This window comes from Vigna radiata, chromosome 8 (assembly GCF_000741045.1).
Source record: "Vigna radiata var. radiata cultivar VC1973A chromosome 8, Vradiata_ver6, whole genome shotgun sequence".
In the NCBI taxonomy this organism is placed as follows: domain Eukaryota; kingdom Viridiplantae; phylum Streptophyta; class Magnoliopsida; order Fabales; family Fabaceae; genus Vigna; species Vigna radiata.
The window spans coordinates 28,846,343-28,864,157 of record NC_028358.1 but is presented as its reverse complement, the minus strand read 5'-3'; the positions used below and the strand labels follow the sequence as shown (position 1 = coordinate 28,864,157).

Below are 17,815 nucleotides of genomic sequence, written 5' to 3'. Positions count from 1 at the left end.
GGTCGCCTAGGCACCTTCAGAATGGAGATCCAGTAGCTCAATGAGTGAAGAATCTAGAAAGAAGAATGGGATTCGAAAAAGACAAGGTTAGAGAGATGTTTGAAGGAGAGAAAAAGAAATGCACGTTTCTGAAAATGCCTTCAGAAACTGTTTGAGTTTTATTTTTATTTTTTTTCTAAAACTTAAATTCAATTATTTTTAATATAATTAAAAATTTTACTTTTAATTTAAAGGTTATTACATCACATCCTAATTAACATTTTATTTTCTTTATGTTTTCAAAACAAATCTTGTTTTTATTCTTTTCGCAAAAATATTGACTTTATGACACTCTAAATGACTTTGCAATGACAATATGTTATTAACTGTTTTTCACTTTCACTTAAAACTACATAGGATTGTATATTGACATTTTATTAATCTATTTAATAGTGCATTTATTGAGATTATCAAATGAAATATAAGAACTACTAAAAAAACACACAAAATTCAAATACCTCTTGTATTCTTTCCAACAATCAATCAAGTTATTAACTTGAATTACTACTTTTAACAATAGCTAAACTAACATAACAATCAAGATAAATAACAACAAAAAATATATATCTGGAAAATAAAATAATTAAATATAAATCAGGAATTTCATATTTAAACATTAATAGGAGACTTCTCATATTGGCTTCAACATGTATTCAATAGATTTATTTAACCTTTTTTTTTGTTACCGATAATAAAATAGCCAGACACCTTTATTTATTAATCAATTCCAAAACAATAATTAAGTCCATTTCCCCCTTGTTAGAAATGGAAAATATTATATGAACATCATTAAATATTATTGCACCTATTCAATATCTAAAAAAAATTAATATTTTTATATTTTCTCCCATTTAGTTATTTGTAAATTATTTTATATTTTAAAATAAAAATATAATTTCATAAGTGTTAAGGAAGTGTATAATAAAAAAGTGAAGTGTCATATCTCATTAGTCGTTAAAAACTGGCCTTTGGTGTGCAGTAGGGCTACCTATCTGAGCCGGTTCCATCCTTTTTTTTTTTCTTATATCATTCGGTAAATTCATTTTAAAATAGTATTTATTAATATTTCACTGTGTAATTGCCATAAATAAACGCACCATACTTTAGAGTCCATTCAGAAAAAGATTTCCCAATCATCATCATTTAATAATACTTTTTTTGTCACCTAAAGTTTTAAAGAAATGAAAGTGTGGTCTTACTTTAAAATTAAAGTATATAATATATTTAATTATATAAGAGCAACATTCATCTTCATCAGCCTATAAAGAAAGAAATTGAGAGGTCAATTTTGCCAACCATGGAAAGTGAAAATATCAATCAACTACTGCGAAACCCAAAGTGGTTGGTGACATTATTTTAATCAAAACGACACATTTCGAATAAATACGACATCTCACACCACTTCGTAAATCACGCGCGAACCTACGAGCGTACTGCAACGCAGACAGTGAGTAAAGGAATAATCGGAATCAACGTGAAAAGATACTCATATCTTAGAAGAAAAATAATCGGTTACGTGTAAGTCTGAAAAAAGTATTATGAAAAAATAAAATACCTTTGAAATTTTGGTAAATAGTTCAGAAATAAATTATATAACAAAGACTTTTTAAATAAAATAAAACAAAAGATTAAAGATAATAATGCCTTTTTATATTTATCAATTTAAATTTTTTTCTAATATTTTTAATAATTTTACAATACAAAAAGTCACAACAACATTAAAATCGAAGTAAATATATTGATTTAGTTTAATTTGATTCAAAATGTATACTAAATTTAAATCAAAGTGCCTCTAATTTAATATTTGGTTCTAACGATTGTTTGATAATCGAACTAAAATGAATTGTAGACAGAGATGCATATAGACCAAACAATTGATTAAAACAAAATATGATAATTATCCTGCATTAACACTTAAAATTATTATTCTGGGGTTTGTTTTTATAAGAATTAAAGTCAACTGTTTTTAAATTAGAAATGGAAATAATCGGTTGATCTTTTTAAAAATATATGTTTAAAATTGAAAGATAAATTGTTCAATTCAACTTTATATTTTAAATTTAAACACGTCACACAATATATCAAATTAGCAACATAAAGTTAAGTCATGTTGACTTAGCTAATTTATTGACAATATGATTAAACATAACATTATTCTAAAAGAAATCATATTTACAGTATTATCAAATTAGTTAAGAGTAAATAATTTCATACTAACAATTTATCAAGATTTATAACTTTTCTTTTTATTTAATGATATAATTATTTATTACTGAGCAGGCCATAAATAAGAAAGAGGATTTGAAGTTTGTTCAGGAGGTTATGTAAAATATTTTTTTCATATAATTTTTGGATTTATATTTGTTGTTTTAATAAAATGTTTCTAATGTAGAAATGTGTACTCCTAACAAAAACGTGAATATATGGAAATAATAACAAAATATAGAGTCTATCAATAATGCTGAAGTACTTTGCATTATAATTTGTAAATAAGTACATTATATTTGTAAGAATTATTAATTAATTTATAGATTTTTTTATTTAATATGAATAAATTTAAAAATGAAATGAGGGCCACAATGCTTAACCAATATGGGACAACCACAATCCATGAAGGATACTTAGTCCTAAATACAACACATACTCCAATTTGTAATTTCAAACACAATATCGATACAAGCAAATACATTCAGAACAGCAAACACAAACTTAAAAATTAAAACCCACACAAACCATCACTCCCTCAATTTATTTGTCAAACACCATCAATAATTAAACCTAACCACCGGAAAACCTAATCCAATTATGATGCAAACAGTCCTTCAGTTCCATGGAGGAACATGTCCGGCGACGCCATCATAGGGTGGGGGATCTGCCAAGGATTGAAGAAAAGATCCGGAATCTGCGGGATCTCGACGGAGAGGTCGCCGACGTCTTCGGCGATCTCGAGAATTGAATTCAGAAACCGTAAACGATCGGCGAGTTCCATTGTCTGAGCTTTGAGGATGTCGTTGGCGGCTTCCATCTCAACGTACGCTTCCTCCTTCGCCTTTATGCTCTGCGCCAGACGTGCGTTCTCGTTTTGCAATCGGCTCGCTTCCTCGGTTAGGTTTTCCAGCTGCTTCTGCTTCCGCATCCGCGATCTCCTCGCCGATTCGCGGTTCGACTCCATCCGCTTCCTCTTCCTCTCGTCTACGGCCGGATCTCCTCCCTCCGACGATCCTGAACTCGCAGGACGTTGAATCGAAGCCATTGAATTCGAAATTGGTGGTTTTTGGCAAGGTTAGGGAAATTAGCGTTTTGTAGATCTAATTAATTGTCAGAAATTCGAAAAAAATAGGGGTGCAATGAAGAAGCTAGGAGATTGAGAGGGAGTTCATGAGAAGACGTAGAACCAGTAGAGGAAGACGACGGAGAAGGAGTGGAGGAGACGGATTCGACGCATGGGGTTCGCCAGGGTCATAGAAATTCCGTAAACATTTGATTTGGAGCAAGGCAAAAACAGAATAGCTTGATCGAAGATAGGATATGGATTATGAAGACAGAAAAGGGGGATTTGGGGTAGGTAGAAGAATCTGGGGAAGGTGAAAAGGTTTATCCGAAGAAGGTTTCAATCTGTGTTAGAGTTAGGTTTTATAGAAAAAATGTGGGGTTAGGTTCGGGTGGAAAACGTGCTAGGGAGCACTAGGGTAGGAATAATTAATTGAAGATTTTGATTATTTGAGAGCTTAATGACAACGCGTCACAGCTGGCGCCAGTGTGACGACTGAGAAAGAAACAGCTATTTTCCTAAGGCATCAACTATTCCCAACTCTTATATGTAACATGACTTAGAACTAGGAAACGCATATTTCATTTAAATATATGCTGTATCTTCAATTAAATTATAAAAAATATTTTCAATTCAATTCTAACGTTAATGGTCAGAGAATAAAAACAGTTTCCCTATCTACTAACTTTTTTTCATAAATGATTTTATATTAAAATATTAGGCATAACTATTTTTTATAAATTAATTATTTAATTCAATTTTAATTTTTTTTATAAATATAATTATTTTTATTGAAATTTTATTAAAAAATTGTTATACTGAAAATTACTAAAAATTATATTTTTAATTGATTATTTATTATTATTTATTTGTTAGTTATACTGTATGATTAATAATTTATTTCATTATTTTGTCCAACATTATCGTCTTACTTAAATCACGATATAATTATATATAAATTACAAAATTTTACAATCCCTAATATATGTAAAATAATGGAATATTAAAAAAATGAAATTGAAAAATACATAGTATTTAAATATTTTGTAAACTAACAAAGGTTAATAAACTTAATTTAGAATACTCCATTTGTAAATGATTGTAGCGTGCTTTTTTAAGCTTAAATTAAAAGTAGTTTGTATATTTAATCTAACATTATTAATGATCGCCGCATGCTTTTTAAAATTATATTTTAAAGTTTAATATAATTTTATTTTATTTTATTAAAAACATTTCATTATGAAATTTGTACAGAAAAACAAACCAAATATACTTTTAATAATATTATATTTTATCGTGTGTATTTAAGAGTTCATAATCCATTCGTCATATTTTTTTGTAAGTTATTATCGTTATTTCTAACTATTTTTATATAACTATTTTTATATGAATGTAAATTTCATGCATTACTCTAGTAGATACGTGTTAGTGGAAAAACTTTTCTTCCAAATCAATCTATTTTGTTTTGCTTTCCAACTTATTTAGTATTCCATTATTTGTTTTTCTAATTTTTGGTATAATGTTGACAGAATGATTCTAAGAGTTTTTTTTAATAAGGTTTGAAAACATTATAAATTTAGGATGTTAAGTATAAAAATATATTATTAAGTATTACTTTTTGCAAATACTTTGAAACTCTAAAAGATGTCATTGAGTGTCAACAAATATTATTGACTGTCAGTTTTTGCAAACGTTCTAGCATATGTTTTATCTAGTAATGTTATTATAAACACTGTCTTCAACATATTATCCAATAAAATCATTCACATGTTGGTACTCAAAGTCTCATTCTTCATCTAATAGAGAGTTTGACTTCTATTTATCAAAAATGGGAAGATGAAATTTCTTCCAAACAATAAATTTGTCATCTCGTCTTTCCATAAATGACAATTTGTACCAATCAAAACAATCATTTTTGTATTTGCCTCTATCATTCAATCAAGTAAATATAGCTCTAAACTAATAACTCTATTGAAACTTTGATGGAAATAAACAACGCAACCAAAATATTAGAGAATGTACCAAATGTAATTCTACTAACTTGAAAAAAAAAATATGAGAAACAATATCTAATGAACAACAATAGTAAATCACCAAAATCACAAAGCAAAGTTACTAAGATTTTAACACCCCTTAAAGGAAGGGTAAAAATCGCAAGTTGTCCAAACTAAAAAATAGTTTCACTATGATCAACAAAGAGTACAAATAAGTCTTTATCAATTATATAAAATAATGTTAACACACACCCAAACAACAAAGCAACAAAGCTTGCAAACGAATAAAAAGGAAGATAAAAAATACATAATCATCGTGCGAATTGAATATCTCCTTACTCAAACCTTGTATCAACAATCCAACCAATCATAATGAAGAATAGGATGTCTTAAACTTGTTGAATTTTCAATCCGATCCAACAACAAACAAATCTATAGTATCAATTTTACAATCGCAGCTATGTGAAAAATGTGAATAGTTTTCTCTTTTCCCCTTTTTTTATTGTACTCGTGTTCTAAGTGAATTATGACTTTTATTTCTCTATCTCTCTCTCTCTTACTTTTCATCCCTCTTAGGTTAAGTGAGACATCAAATGATATTTTTAACTTTTGAATCTTTTCTTCACATAAATATGATAGACGTGGTAACCTACATACTTAATTTAGAGTTAGTTATCCATGCACTTGTTCTAAAATTGATATATGAATTCTTCAATAAGTTAGAATATAAGAAAATCTATTTTACACTTCACTATATATTGTTGAAATACATTTTAATTTGTTTTATTATATTTTAGTTATGTTAGATTAAAGGTCATTTTAATTGCTATAAAAAAAGCATGAAAGTATATGGTAAGGATGGCTTCCCAACCTTCTTTGGTTGATGGGAAATAAATATATTTTTTCTTTGTAATGAGTAGATAAACATACTTTTATTATAATATTAATAATGTCATTTAAAAAAACGAATAACGCAACATAAATTACATATTTTGAAAATAAAATTTGTAGTTTTTTTTTTCTAAATTATACAATTTTAAAACTTTATCGAATCAAGTAATTCAGATTTCAAATTGCATAATCAAAACAAAAAAAATTCTCATTTTTTACTTTTTATTGATCTATAATGTTGTCAAAAAATTGAATAATCCAAACAAACTTATAGATCTACGGTATTACTAAATAAACAAAAATGCGAAATCAATGAATTGACGGACGAAACTCATAAGGGTTATTTGAACTTTTATTAGATCCAATTGTGGTGTAGTAAGAAAAATCTAATTTTTCTTGGTGAATCTATCATGATAAGAAAACTGGGCCAGACCAGTCGTTGACATCGAGCTCCGAATGAGTAGTCAGCCCAGGTCAACTAGACATGGGCCAAGGAGCCATGTAGGCCCGTTTTCCACTCACCTGGAACATGGTCATTCGCTTTCAACTTTCAACAAAGATCAAACTCGTTTCACTACATTTCACAGATCGGAGAGAGAACGGAGTTGGTTCAACGGCCACAACAGAGGAAACGAGAAGAGAAAGAAGAAAATGGGGACTGATGAAGTACCAATGGACGACAAGGCGAAGAGGATGAGAGATCTGCTATCGAGTTTCTACTCACCAGACCCTTCCAACTCCAACACCTCCTCCCACAACGCTTCCCTTGACGATATCAATTCCACCTCCTTCGATCCCGATCAGTACATGAACATCCTGGTAAAATCGTATCCCTCTTCTTCAATTAATCACTCTCATCGCGAAACACGAACTTGAACTAACTTCAATTGAACTTTCACTCGATTTCATTGAACGAACGAATGAATTATGCAGGCGTACAAGTCCAATTTGGAAGGGCTGCTTCAACGTCACGTTGAAATGGCTGCTGAAATAAAGAATCTCGACACCGACTTGCAAATGCTGGTCTACGAGAATTACAACAAGTTCATTAGTGCCACAGACACTATAAAGAGGCATGTATACATATAACCCTCCCTCACTTGCTTTATCGTGTCAAAATTGCCTGCATCTAATGCTTGCTTTTCGAACAGAATGAAGAGTAACATTTCAGGGATGGAGGCGAACATGGAACAGCTTCTTGAGAAGGTAACCGTAACGTACCTACTTTGTTGAAAATATTAGAATCAAAATAGCAAGTGGAAGAAAGGGAGTTTGATGGTACTTCACATTTTTCTCCAACGCAGATCATGTCTGTGCAGTCAAGAAGTGACAGTGTCAACACTTCTCTATTTGACAAAAGGGAGCATATCGAGAAGGTGCATCGGACTTGTAATCTTCTTCGTAAAGTTCAGGTATTACTTACCAAAGCAAGCGTACCTAATTCTTTATTCTGGCTTTGCATCACTGAAATATTCATGTTCCATATATCAATTAGTGATATGAGTTGTGAGCGTTTTTTGTGGAAGTGGAATATGACTGACATACTTTTCACCTTTGCCGAAGAGTAGTTCATATATGATCTACCCGATAGACTAGGTAAGTGCATCAAGGCAGAGGCTTACGCAGATGCCGTCAGGTTCTATACTGGAGCAATGCCAATTTTTAAGGTTGTGCTTGGCCTATATAGTTTCTGATTCAATCCCTTTATTATTTTTACATACAACATGTTAATCCAGGTCTCAGATGGAATATGTCGTTTTCCCCTTCTTTATTAGGCATATGGAGATTCATCATTCCGGGATTGTAAGCAAGCTTCTGAAGAAGCAATGGCTACCATAGTAAAAAACTTACAGGTATAGTTCTTTCATCAAACGCAAGTTGACACTGAATTTATTTATCTATTCCTTTTTTGGCAATCACGGAAAATTAATCGTGGCTTATTTTATTGCTAAGTTGTAAAATCAACAATTGATGGATAGCTGGATGCTATCTTTTGTAGTTACTGAATTCATCATAGTAAACTTGGATAGGATTAGCTTACCCTATGCACCATTCTAATCTGGTCTTCCAAACACGGTAAAACTTAAAATGTTCAATTGGTCACTATCAAAATTAACATACATATATTGTCTCTTGTTTTTAGTAGAAGCTTGTTATCATGATTTGACCTGTTTCTCTCTAACCAGGGGAAGCTATTTTCAGATTCTGAATCAATACAAGTGAGAGCTGATGCAGCAGTGCTTCTTAAGCAGTTGGATTTTCCGGTTTGTTCACTTTTTTATAAATAGAATAATTGCTTTTTTCATGCTAGATAAGATATGATGGAATATTATCAGCTAGTAAATATTTTCTGAATTTTACTGTTGAAGAACTGCCCCACATGATTTTTTTCTTTTGCTGTTGTATGAAGAACTTTGAGCAACAACCATGTTCTCTTTCCCTACCTTTTAGAGAGAAATTGCATCATATTTTTGTGTGTTATCAATAAATGTTGCATGATGTTAGGTTTTCAATTTATTGGCAGGTGGATAATTTAAAGACGAAGTTATTTGAAAAGTTAGAACAATCTATTACAGACATTCGACTTAACCCTATAGAAGTAAACAATGCATCCAGGGACTATTCTGCTCACGAGGTAACTAGTGCCAAAGCATTATCCTTTTGTATATTGTCTTTCTCTCTTACCCAATCATATCTGATATTACTAATTTACTATCGTATCACTAATTTACTATCATATCTTTGGCTACGTAAGATGTTCACTTCAAAACAACATTGAGGTTATGTGTGTATCCTAGAGCACCAATTTAAGCAAGATATTCTTCACCAACCAAAATTGTTGTCAAAATAAAAGTATGACCACTCCATACATTACATGCTTCATCCATAAGTAGTGATTTAGTGTCCTGAAGTGTTGAATATGAATATGTGACACAAATTGAAGTTGTTAGAATAAGTATTAAAATATGGCTAGGAAATAGTTGTGTTGGGAACTACTTCCCGTTGTACCTATGAGTTGTACCTAGGAGTCTAGTGTAGTCTTTTGGTCTTTCATATTCTCATTGTATCAGATTTCTATTATTATAAATAGAAGATCATAAGAGGGGTCTTTCAAGTCCTCTAAAATATATTTTTCTCTCTTTATTAATCTTAAGTTTTCATGCATCAGTTAGGCAATATACATGTTGGGATTTTTCTTGAGGATATAATGGGGAGATTCATCATTAATGAGTCATGAGTCACCATATAGGAGATCATGACACCACCTTTTACCTAAAACTTTAAGACTATATGTTTGACTCTTTTTTTTCTTATGTTACTCAACTTTTTCATTTTTTCTCAATGTGAACTTTTCAACTCATACTTGAATTCCTTACAATCTCTCTTTCAAGCGTGAGTTGAGTTTTACCATAATGGAACATGCTTGTATCTATCAACCTCGACACATTTTCCCTGACCTTAACTATTGTTGTGTTTTACTATAACAAGACATACTTACCTTCATCTAAGCCATTTTCCAAGACCAACCATACTTTGATACTATTGTTGGGATTTTTTTAGGGGATACATGGGGAGATTCATCACCACTGAGCCGTGAGTCAATTATATAAGAGATCATAACACTGCTTCCAACCCAAAATCTTAAAGCTTTGTTTCTATGGGTCTTTATATATTATTTAACTTTCTCATTTTTATTCAATGCAAGATTTTCTACTCATACATGAATTCGTAAAATTGTATTTATGCAAGTAGCTCTAAAATTGTTGATGTTCATGTGTTGGACAAGATTGTTGAGGAGTTGGCCGATAACAGGAAATAAACAAGTAATGATTGCATGGATGGTTATGTCAAATAATCTGCCAAGGGAATTCATGAATGAAATATTATTACTCTTCCAATCCAATTCCACTTTTTCCCCTTCTATTCAGCCTATTTTACTTCCATTTGTATGTATGTCTTTTTCTTGTAACTGATGTTATAAGATTGATGAATTATCATTGTTCCCGTTTCTTAATGTAGGCAGCTGTTCATGAATTTGTGGAGGCAGTTCGTGCATTTAGAGTTATATTTCCTGATTCCGATGAACAATTGGTTAAACTTGCTGAAGACTTAGTTACCAAGTTCGTATCATTATTTTTCCTCAGGAAACATTTTTATTTACATTTGATTAAATTTGTATAATATGCACACTTCTTTACTGTATGTTAGGAACTTTGTAATTGCCGAGGAATATGTAAAGACACGGATTTGCCCAGATGATCTACTTGGTGTTCTTCGTAAGTAGTTGGCCTTTGCTAGTACTTCAGTATTTTTTGTGTGTGTTCATAGCTTTTTGGAAAAATACTTTATTTCTAAAACTATATGTCTTTTTACTTTCAGTACTGCATTAAATGAGTCAATGACATTCGTCCCATGCCCGTTATATGATATTTACTTTTAATATAAAAATTAGCATTTGGTTATATGCCTGGATTTCTTAAATTACATGGAATTTCTCTCTCTCTGAGCAATGCAATTCTATTTCTCAAAGGCACAAGTTGTCTTTAGTGGGTCTTATTTACTGCTTAGCAATATGACTACATAAACACTGTATGGTAGAACTTATGAAAATAGTGTTTGATATGTTCCTAAGTTGTTTTCAGCTTATTTTAATATGCTTTCATGGATGACTTATGAAAATAATTCTAGAAACAACTTATACAAAAATGCTTACATAAAGTAACTACGTTTTTTTCCCAAAGCTATTCCAAATGTACTGAAAAGGTCTCTCTGTCTTTATACTAACAAAATACTAACAACTAACATTTTCTGATAAAAAAAAAAGTGCTGCCTATATTCATTCATGTGGTTATGTTTTTTTGATATTATTTATTGCAATGGAGTGTTTTTCTAATCATGTCTTTTAGACGATATATTTGGACCATAAGGAGAAACTCGTATTTATCTCCATTTGTATTTGGCTATATATTCATCTCATAGATTGTGTTATGTATGATAAATTAAAGGTTCTTACTTATGTGAGTATTTAATCCATTGGAACCACTATAATATTAATCAGTAATATGGATATGTTTTTGCGAAATATTTTCAAGATGCTAATGAGTGCATTCACCTTAATACATCTTGGCAAAGAGCTATACCTAAGAGAAAAGCTAAATTCCATTTGCCCTGTTTAATACAATGGAAAGCACTTGACCCTGTTTTCCCCCATTTACCCCTGTGTAAATTTTCAGTAATTTATGTGTCCGGAACTTTTCTTTTTCTCTTAAACTTGTCAACATTTTGCATTTATATTATTTTACTCTCTCCGTTTTCTTTTAAGTGTCATTTCTGTGTTTTTTTTTGTTGGGGAGGGAGTGGAAAAGGAAAGAAAGAAGGAGAAAGAGAGTGAAAGGTGAGGATGTTTGAATTGAAGAAAAGAGAGTGTGAAGGGGGAGAACCATGAATAACAAGGTTGTTGTTAAGTTTATTGATGTAAAAAAAAAATTACATTAATTGAAAATATAATAAATTACCAACACAGTCTTGTTAAAATTTAATTAAAATAAATGTAAATTCAAATTAAAAGATAATTAATTATAAAATAATTATTTTATGAAATTGAAAATAATATAAAAAATATTTTAAAATTATATTTAATTTATTTAAATAATTAAATATAATTATATTCTATCTATATTCTACCTATCAATTTAAAAAATTAGAATATAATAAAACTAATTTATAACTTAATTGATTAAATTTAATGTTTTATAAAATTAATTACTGAATATTAATAGTTATTCTATAAAATGTTAATATTTAAGTTGTTTTACTTATTATTATAATATTATTCATTTTAATTATTTATTAGATTATAATAAAACGTACCTAAGCATAATTATTATGTTCAAATTTGTCAACTTTCGTCGGGAAAGTTAAGTATGAATTTTTGTTTAGTTTTCCCTTTTTTAAGGTTTTGTTTTCAAGTTTTCTTCACTTTTCTTCACTCCCTAAGTTTGTGTAGTTAAAAAAAACGTATGGTTAAGGTTGTTTTGGGGAAATCAATAAATTTAAATTTTCTCGATCTTAATAAAAATTTATAAGATTTCTTACTTTACTCTTTTTCATTTCTATGCTGCAATAAATGCATATACGTAATCTAATATAAGATTGGATGAAGAGTAAATGTATAAATGAGAAAAGAGTAATTAGTATTGTATTGAAATTTGAAGAAGAAAGCTAAATAAAAACAAAAATCTTTCAAAATTTCGATAGTTCAAAGGAAACAAAGGGAATAATTGTTAAACCAGTTTCAAAACTTCTTTAAATTTGTAATTACAGGAGTTATCTGGAATGATGTGCTCCTAATAGATGAAGTCTTGCAGGAAGCAGCTCTCTCAAACCATTCTCTTGAGGTTATCCATTTATCTTTTTTCGTTCACCTAAGTTGTAGCTATTCAATTTTCTCTTTTCGCATATTTTTAGAATATAATCATTAAAAAGTTAATTTCAATCAACTAATCCTGAATATTTCCAGGCTGCAAAGGTTGTCCTCATGTCATTTGTTAGAAGTGCATTTTCTCATCTTCTGCAAGACATCTCAGGTTAGTTCTTTGACTTGTAATCAGAATGTTTCTGATATTAGGTTTCAGCTTAAAGTTTAAAATACTTTCCCTACCTTGTAGGAGAATCAAAAAATTAAAAATCTTAGTTTGATGATTGCACCCATGTGACAGATTTATTTATTTTTTTTTTACAATGATCAGAAGCATAGAATGCTATAAATTATGTTGTTGCTTATTCTCACTTGTAAAAATAGCTCTATTATGTATTCGCATGGTTTTGGCTACTGGAAAAATTTTAGAAATTTGTCTTCCTAAATGTACACTGAGATAGCATCTGTTTTGTAGGCTCCCTCTTACAAATCCTGAAAAAGGATGGTGCAGAACAGTGCTCTCTTGATATTGTTCTTGACGCAAGTACAAAATCAGTTCTTCAAGGAAGCTTGAATGTCTTGTTGGTAAGCACGTTGTTATGCTTAGATTGTTCTAACCAAGTTTATATGCAATTATGTATGCATCATGCATGTCTTGCCATTGAGATTTTCTCCCATTTCCGTTTTATGTCATTTCATTTACATTTAATCACTCTCCTTCAGGATTTCCGCAAAATTTTAGATGAAAACTCTGGGATCGTAGTTAGATTAAGAGAGTTAATTATTGATTGGGTTCAAGAAGGACTTCAGGACTTTTTTACGAAACTGGAGGATCAGTTCCTTCTATTATCAGGTAGAAGTAACTCATCTATTCAAGCACACGGTTTGGCAGAGGGTGCTCAAGGGGATAAAGCTTTTGCTGGCCTTGTCCTTGTGCTGGCCCAGTTGTCTGCTTTCATTGAACAAACTGTCATCCCAAAAGTCACCGAGGCAAGGGTTCACTTTACAAACTTATAATTCCATTCCGGAATTTCACTGTGTTGCTTTTTGTTTCAGATCCTCTGGGTATACCTATAAGTTTTCCTTGTAATCTTCAGGAAATAGCTTCTTCCTTTTCTGGGGGTAGCATTAGAGGTCATGAATCTGGACCTGCCTTTGTTCCTGGAGAAATATGTCGAAAATTTCGGTCAGCTGGTGAAAAGTTCCTGCATTTGGTACGTTTTTAAGTTCATATTTTGCTTTTAATGAAATTGCAATTCATGACTCGTTTTGTCCTTGTCTGTATGTCAGTCATTCTTATTCATATATTCCCTAGGTAATGCCTAAAGCATGTTTAGTGTTTTGAGCTTGATTTTAATACCAGATAATATTTATGTTTGCATGGAAAAGATGAGTTGCAATTTGATTGACCATTTAAGCCTGTTGACAGTGCCTGTTTGCATGTGAAATACAATCCCATTCAAAACCTGGAAATGATGCAGTTGTTACATTATGTATTGTGAGCTTTCTCTCGTGAACTGACTAGTTTAGCTGCCTGTTCAGTTTTACACTATCGGTTAATTTTATGTGGAACGATGTATTAGTTTTTTCAGGAATGTTGACAACTGAGTTTTGAGCAGTTCTTATTAATTTCTTCTGTGGCTTTTGTTGATTTTTGTCTTGGCTTTTACTTGACTGGTAGTGGACTTTGTAATCCTATGTACGTATGGTGCATTTGATTGTAAAATGGTCGTGTTTTCTGGAATATTTGGGTGTCCTTTGAATTTATTAAGGATGGATAGCTCCTATGGCTTTGCTTTGATGTTCTGGGATCGTTTCTTTTGAGGGATTCTTGTCTGATTTATAAGCGAACTAGCAAGCTTTACTTCACTTTCTTTGTTTCGTAGTACACTTTCTTGAGTACTCTGGTTTTGGTGGATATTTAATCTCCAGTTATCTGTACCTGATCCGTTACAAGTTCTCTATTTCTTTTATTATCTAAAATATTTCAAATTGAACAGTGTTTCCCTATACACTTTTTTTTCAGTACGTAAATATGAGAACTCAGAGGGTATCATTTCTCCTGAAGAAGAGGTTTACCACCCCTAATTGGGTTAAGGTCAGTCTGTTGTATCCGTCTTTTGGTGATCGATTGTCTTTGAAAGTGCTTGAGTTATGGATTTTTTTCTTTTCTTTACACAGCATAAAGAGCCAAGAGAAGTTCATATGTTTGTTGATCTGTTTCTTCAAGAGGTTGGTATATCTATATATTTAAGATCAACCGCACTTTTATGTGTCTTTTAAGTTTGCACTGAATGGTTTAAGCGTCGCAGTTGAATACTAGTCATATTAAATTTTGGTTATCTGGAATATAATGAATGAGCGTGAAGCTTTACATCTGTCTATGTGATGAAAATGTTCTGTAATTAATTGAAGCAGCAACAATAAAGAAATCTTATTCCATTAGGTGAGGTTGACTTTGTGGATTACACAACAATGTTCGCTTTGATTAAAGGTCAAATTTTAATTGTAGCAAACTGGAGGAAATTTTGATTTCCTTTATTTTCTTTTTGTTCCAGCTTGAAGGTATAGTTAAGGAAGTGAAGCAGATATTGCCTCAAGGTAGACTTAAGCACCGTAGGACTGATAGTAATGGAAGTAGTGCTTCCTCAAGGAGCAACCCATTAAGGGAAGAGAAACTGGGTAGGTCAAACACTCAAAGGGCAAGGAGCCAGCTTTTGGAAACGCATCTGGCAAAGTTGTTTAAGCAGAAAGTTGAAATTTTTAACAAAGTAGAATATACACAGGTATTTTGTGACTATTATATTGGAGATTTAAATGTGAATAGTTGGTTGGGAGGGAGCCCTGATATCATTTTATTTATGGACGGCAGGAGTCTGTTGTTACAACTTTAGTTAAATTGTGTCTTAAAAGTTTACAAGAATTTGCCCGACTCCAGACTTTTAACCGAAGTGGATTCCAGCAAATTCAAGTAGACATCCAATTCCTAAGGATCCCTTTAAGGGATATAGTTGAAGATGAAGCTGCAATCGACTTCTTGCTTGATGAGGTAGGAAAATTTCTCGTAAACATAGTTTTCTATGGTGATCTCACGCAGTTTTCTAATGAAAATTACCTTTAGGTCTACAGTTTCTTTTCCCCTGTTCTGAACTCATCCGTATGCCCTTGCTTCTTTTAATTCCTAACATCTTATGCATCTGTTGTGCTTATTTTTATTATTGTATCTTTTGGGCGTAGGTGATTGTTGCCACCGCAGAACGGTGTCTAGATCCGGTTCCATTGGAGCCTCCCATATTGGACAAACTTATACGAGCAAAGTTGGCTAAAACCGAGCAGCAAAATACAACTTCTTCATAAATATTTTTGTGGAAGCATTGGATATATATATATATATATATATATATATATATATATATATATATATATATATATATATATATATATATGTTTGCCATCACGTAGAATTTATGGTTTGGTTTTGGCCATTGAAAATTAACTTTCTGTTCACTTTGTAAATCTATTGTAACATATGTTATATTGCCATTTTATTTTTGTGATCATTGAAACATGAGGACGTTATATTCTTTCATCCAGAAACCAATTAAAGCGGGTTGGGTTTTCCCCCCGCCCCCTTTATAATTATTTAAATATTATCTTAAACAAATTTCTTTACTAAATACTGACGTTAACAAATACATTTACTAATTTTAAACATCAAATTATATTTGTTTTTTTAGCGTACAAAAAATAAGAACACATAGCTGAAATATGACTAAAGATTTCTGTTATAAACAAAATACATTTTCTATATATCTAAAAGGAAGCACGAACTTGATTTGGGAGAAATGTAATTGATTATTTTAAGATGGCCATAATTAAGAAGAGAATTAAGTTTAAAGGTAACCAATTATCATTAGTTCATGATCAAATTATTATAAATTGATAATTGATTATTTGAAAGTTTTCTGAATCTTGTTTGTGCAAAAAATAAATTACCGTTTTGAATAATTAATTAAATTGTTTTAAGTAGATTCCATATCTTAATAAAAAACAATATAATTGTTATCATAAATAATAATCAATTAATCTTATTTATCAATTATATATTTATAAGATTTTTTTCACAAAAATTAAAACTAAATTTTTATGTTAAAACTTGTGTTAAAAAGGTCTCTAAGAGTTGTTCAAGATTCTCTCTAGTTTTAAAGACATCTTTTCAGTTTTATTAAATGTAGTGTGCTCTTGAAAGAAGTTGTATCTACAAGCTCTTTATGAAAAGTTTTCTTTTTACATTCAGAAATCAGTGACATTTAAGTGGTATCTTTTCCAATTCATTTTCTCATTAGTTGAGTTGATTTAGACGTTTAAGACATTTCAATCTTAATTTTGTAGCTGTAGAGAAAAATAAGGAAAGAATTCTCTAAATTGTTGGAGATGTTAAAGAATTTGATTTTAGAAAAATGAGCATTTATAAAAAAATGAAGAATGTAATGTATAGGTTTATTTATTTATTTATAACCATATAAGTTACTTTAATTACAGTATTTGCTATTCAAGCAATAAACCATTTTTTCAATGTAATTATACAAACAACCTTATCGTGACATATGTGAGACAAATAGCTACGATGAAGTGAGAGTGTGGGACCCGGCACTATGTTTTCAAATTTTAAAACATAAATAATTTAATTTAAAAATATGAATTTGAATTTATACAAATAAAATTTTAACTCATTAAAAATAAAATAACATCATAAAATATAAGTTAAAATTAATATAAATATTAAGTTTAATCCACTAAAATAAAATAACTTCATAAAAATATAGATACAATGGAGAATAAAACTTTATATTTAAATATTTCATGAAGCTGGTTTATAGAATTTGAATTCGCAATGATTAATTTTCAGAAAATTCCATTTTGTAACAAACATTGACATTAGTTATAGTCGTACGAATATTATTATATTGTAAGAAGAAATGTATAGAGTAAGAGAGAGGGAAAGCGTGCATTCTGTTTATTAAGTGTTGAAGAAAAACACGTTAGTAAGTCATATGGCATAACAGGAAAGACAAATTTAACCTACCAAAAGTATAAGGTTAAAAGTAAAAAAAAAAAAAAACAAAAAAAAACAAAAAACTGATATATACAACGGTGAAATTAAATAGTCCTAATTTTTTTATCATCGTGGTCAAATGTGAA

The 17,815-nt window shown here is 30.4% G+C and overlaps 2 protein-coding genes across 2 annotated transcripts; one reads left to right on the top strand and one right to left on the bottom strand.

Moving 5' to 3' along the window:
- Positions 1 to 2,601: 2,601 nt before the first annotated feature.
- Positions 2,602 to 3,799, bottom strand: LOC106770829 (bZIP transcription factor 53). The gene has a single exon (XM_014656646.2). The coding sequence runs from the start codon at positions 3,290 to 3,292 to the stop codon at positions 2,843 to 2,845; it is 450 nt and encodes a 149-aa protein (XP_014512132.1). The 5' UTR covers positions 3,293 to 3,799; the 3' UTR covers positions 2,602 to 2,842.
- Positions 3,800 to 6,736: 2,937 nt separating this feature from the next.
- Positions 6,737 to 16,261, top strand: LOC106772703 (vacuolar protein sorting-associated protein 51 homolog). The gene is made up of 20 exons (XM_014659256.2): positions 6,737 to 7,014; positions 7,129 to 7,268; positions 7,347 to 7,401; positions 7,500 to 7,607; positions 7,764 to 7,862; positions 7,971 to 8,048; positions 8,382 to 8,459; positions 8,720 to 8,830; positions 10,216 to 10,316; positions 10,405 to 10,472; positions 12,520 to 12,593; positions 12,716 to 12,782; positions 13,089 to 13,198; positions 13,337 to 13,603; positions 13,711 to 13,827; positions 14,640 to 14,711; positions 14,795 to 14,845; positions 15,172 to 15,399; positions 15,486 to 15,662; positions 15,851 to 16,261. Exons 1-20 carry the CDS (start codon positions 6,847 to 6,849, stop codon positions 15,968 to 15,970), a joined length of 2,289 nt encoding a protein of 762 aa, XP_014514742.1. The 5' UTR covers positions 6,737 to 6,846; the 3' UTR covers positions 15,971 to 16,261.
- The last annotated feature ends 1,554 nt before the right edge of the window (positions 16,262 to 17,815 follow it).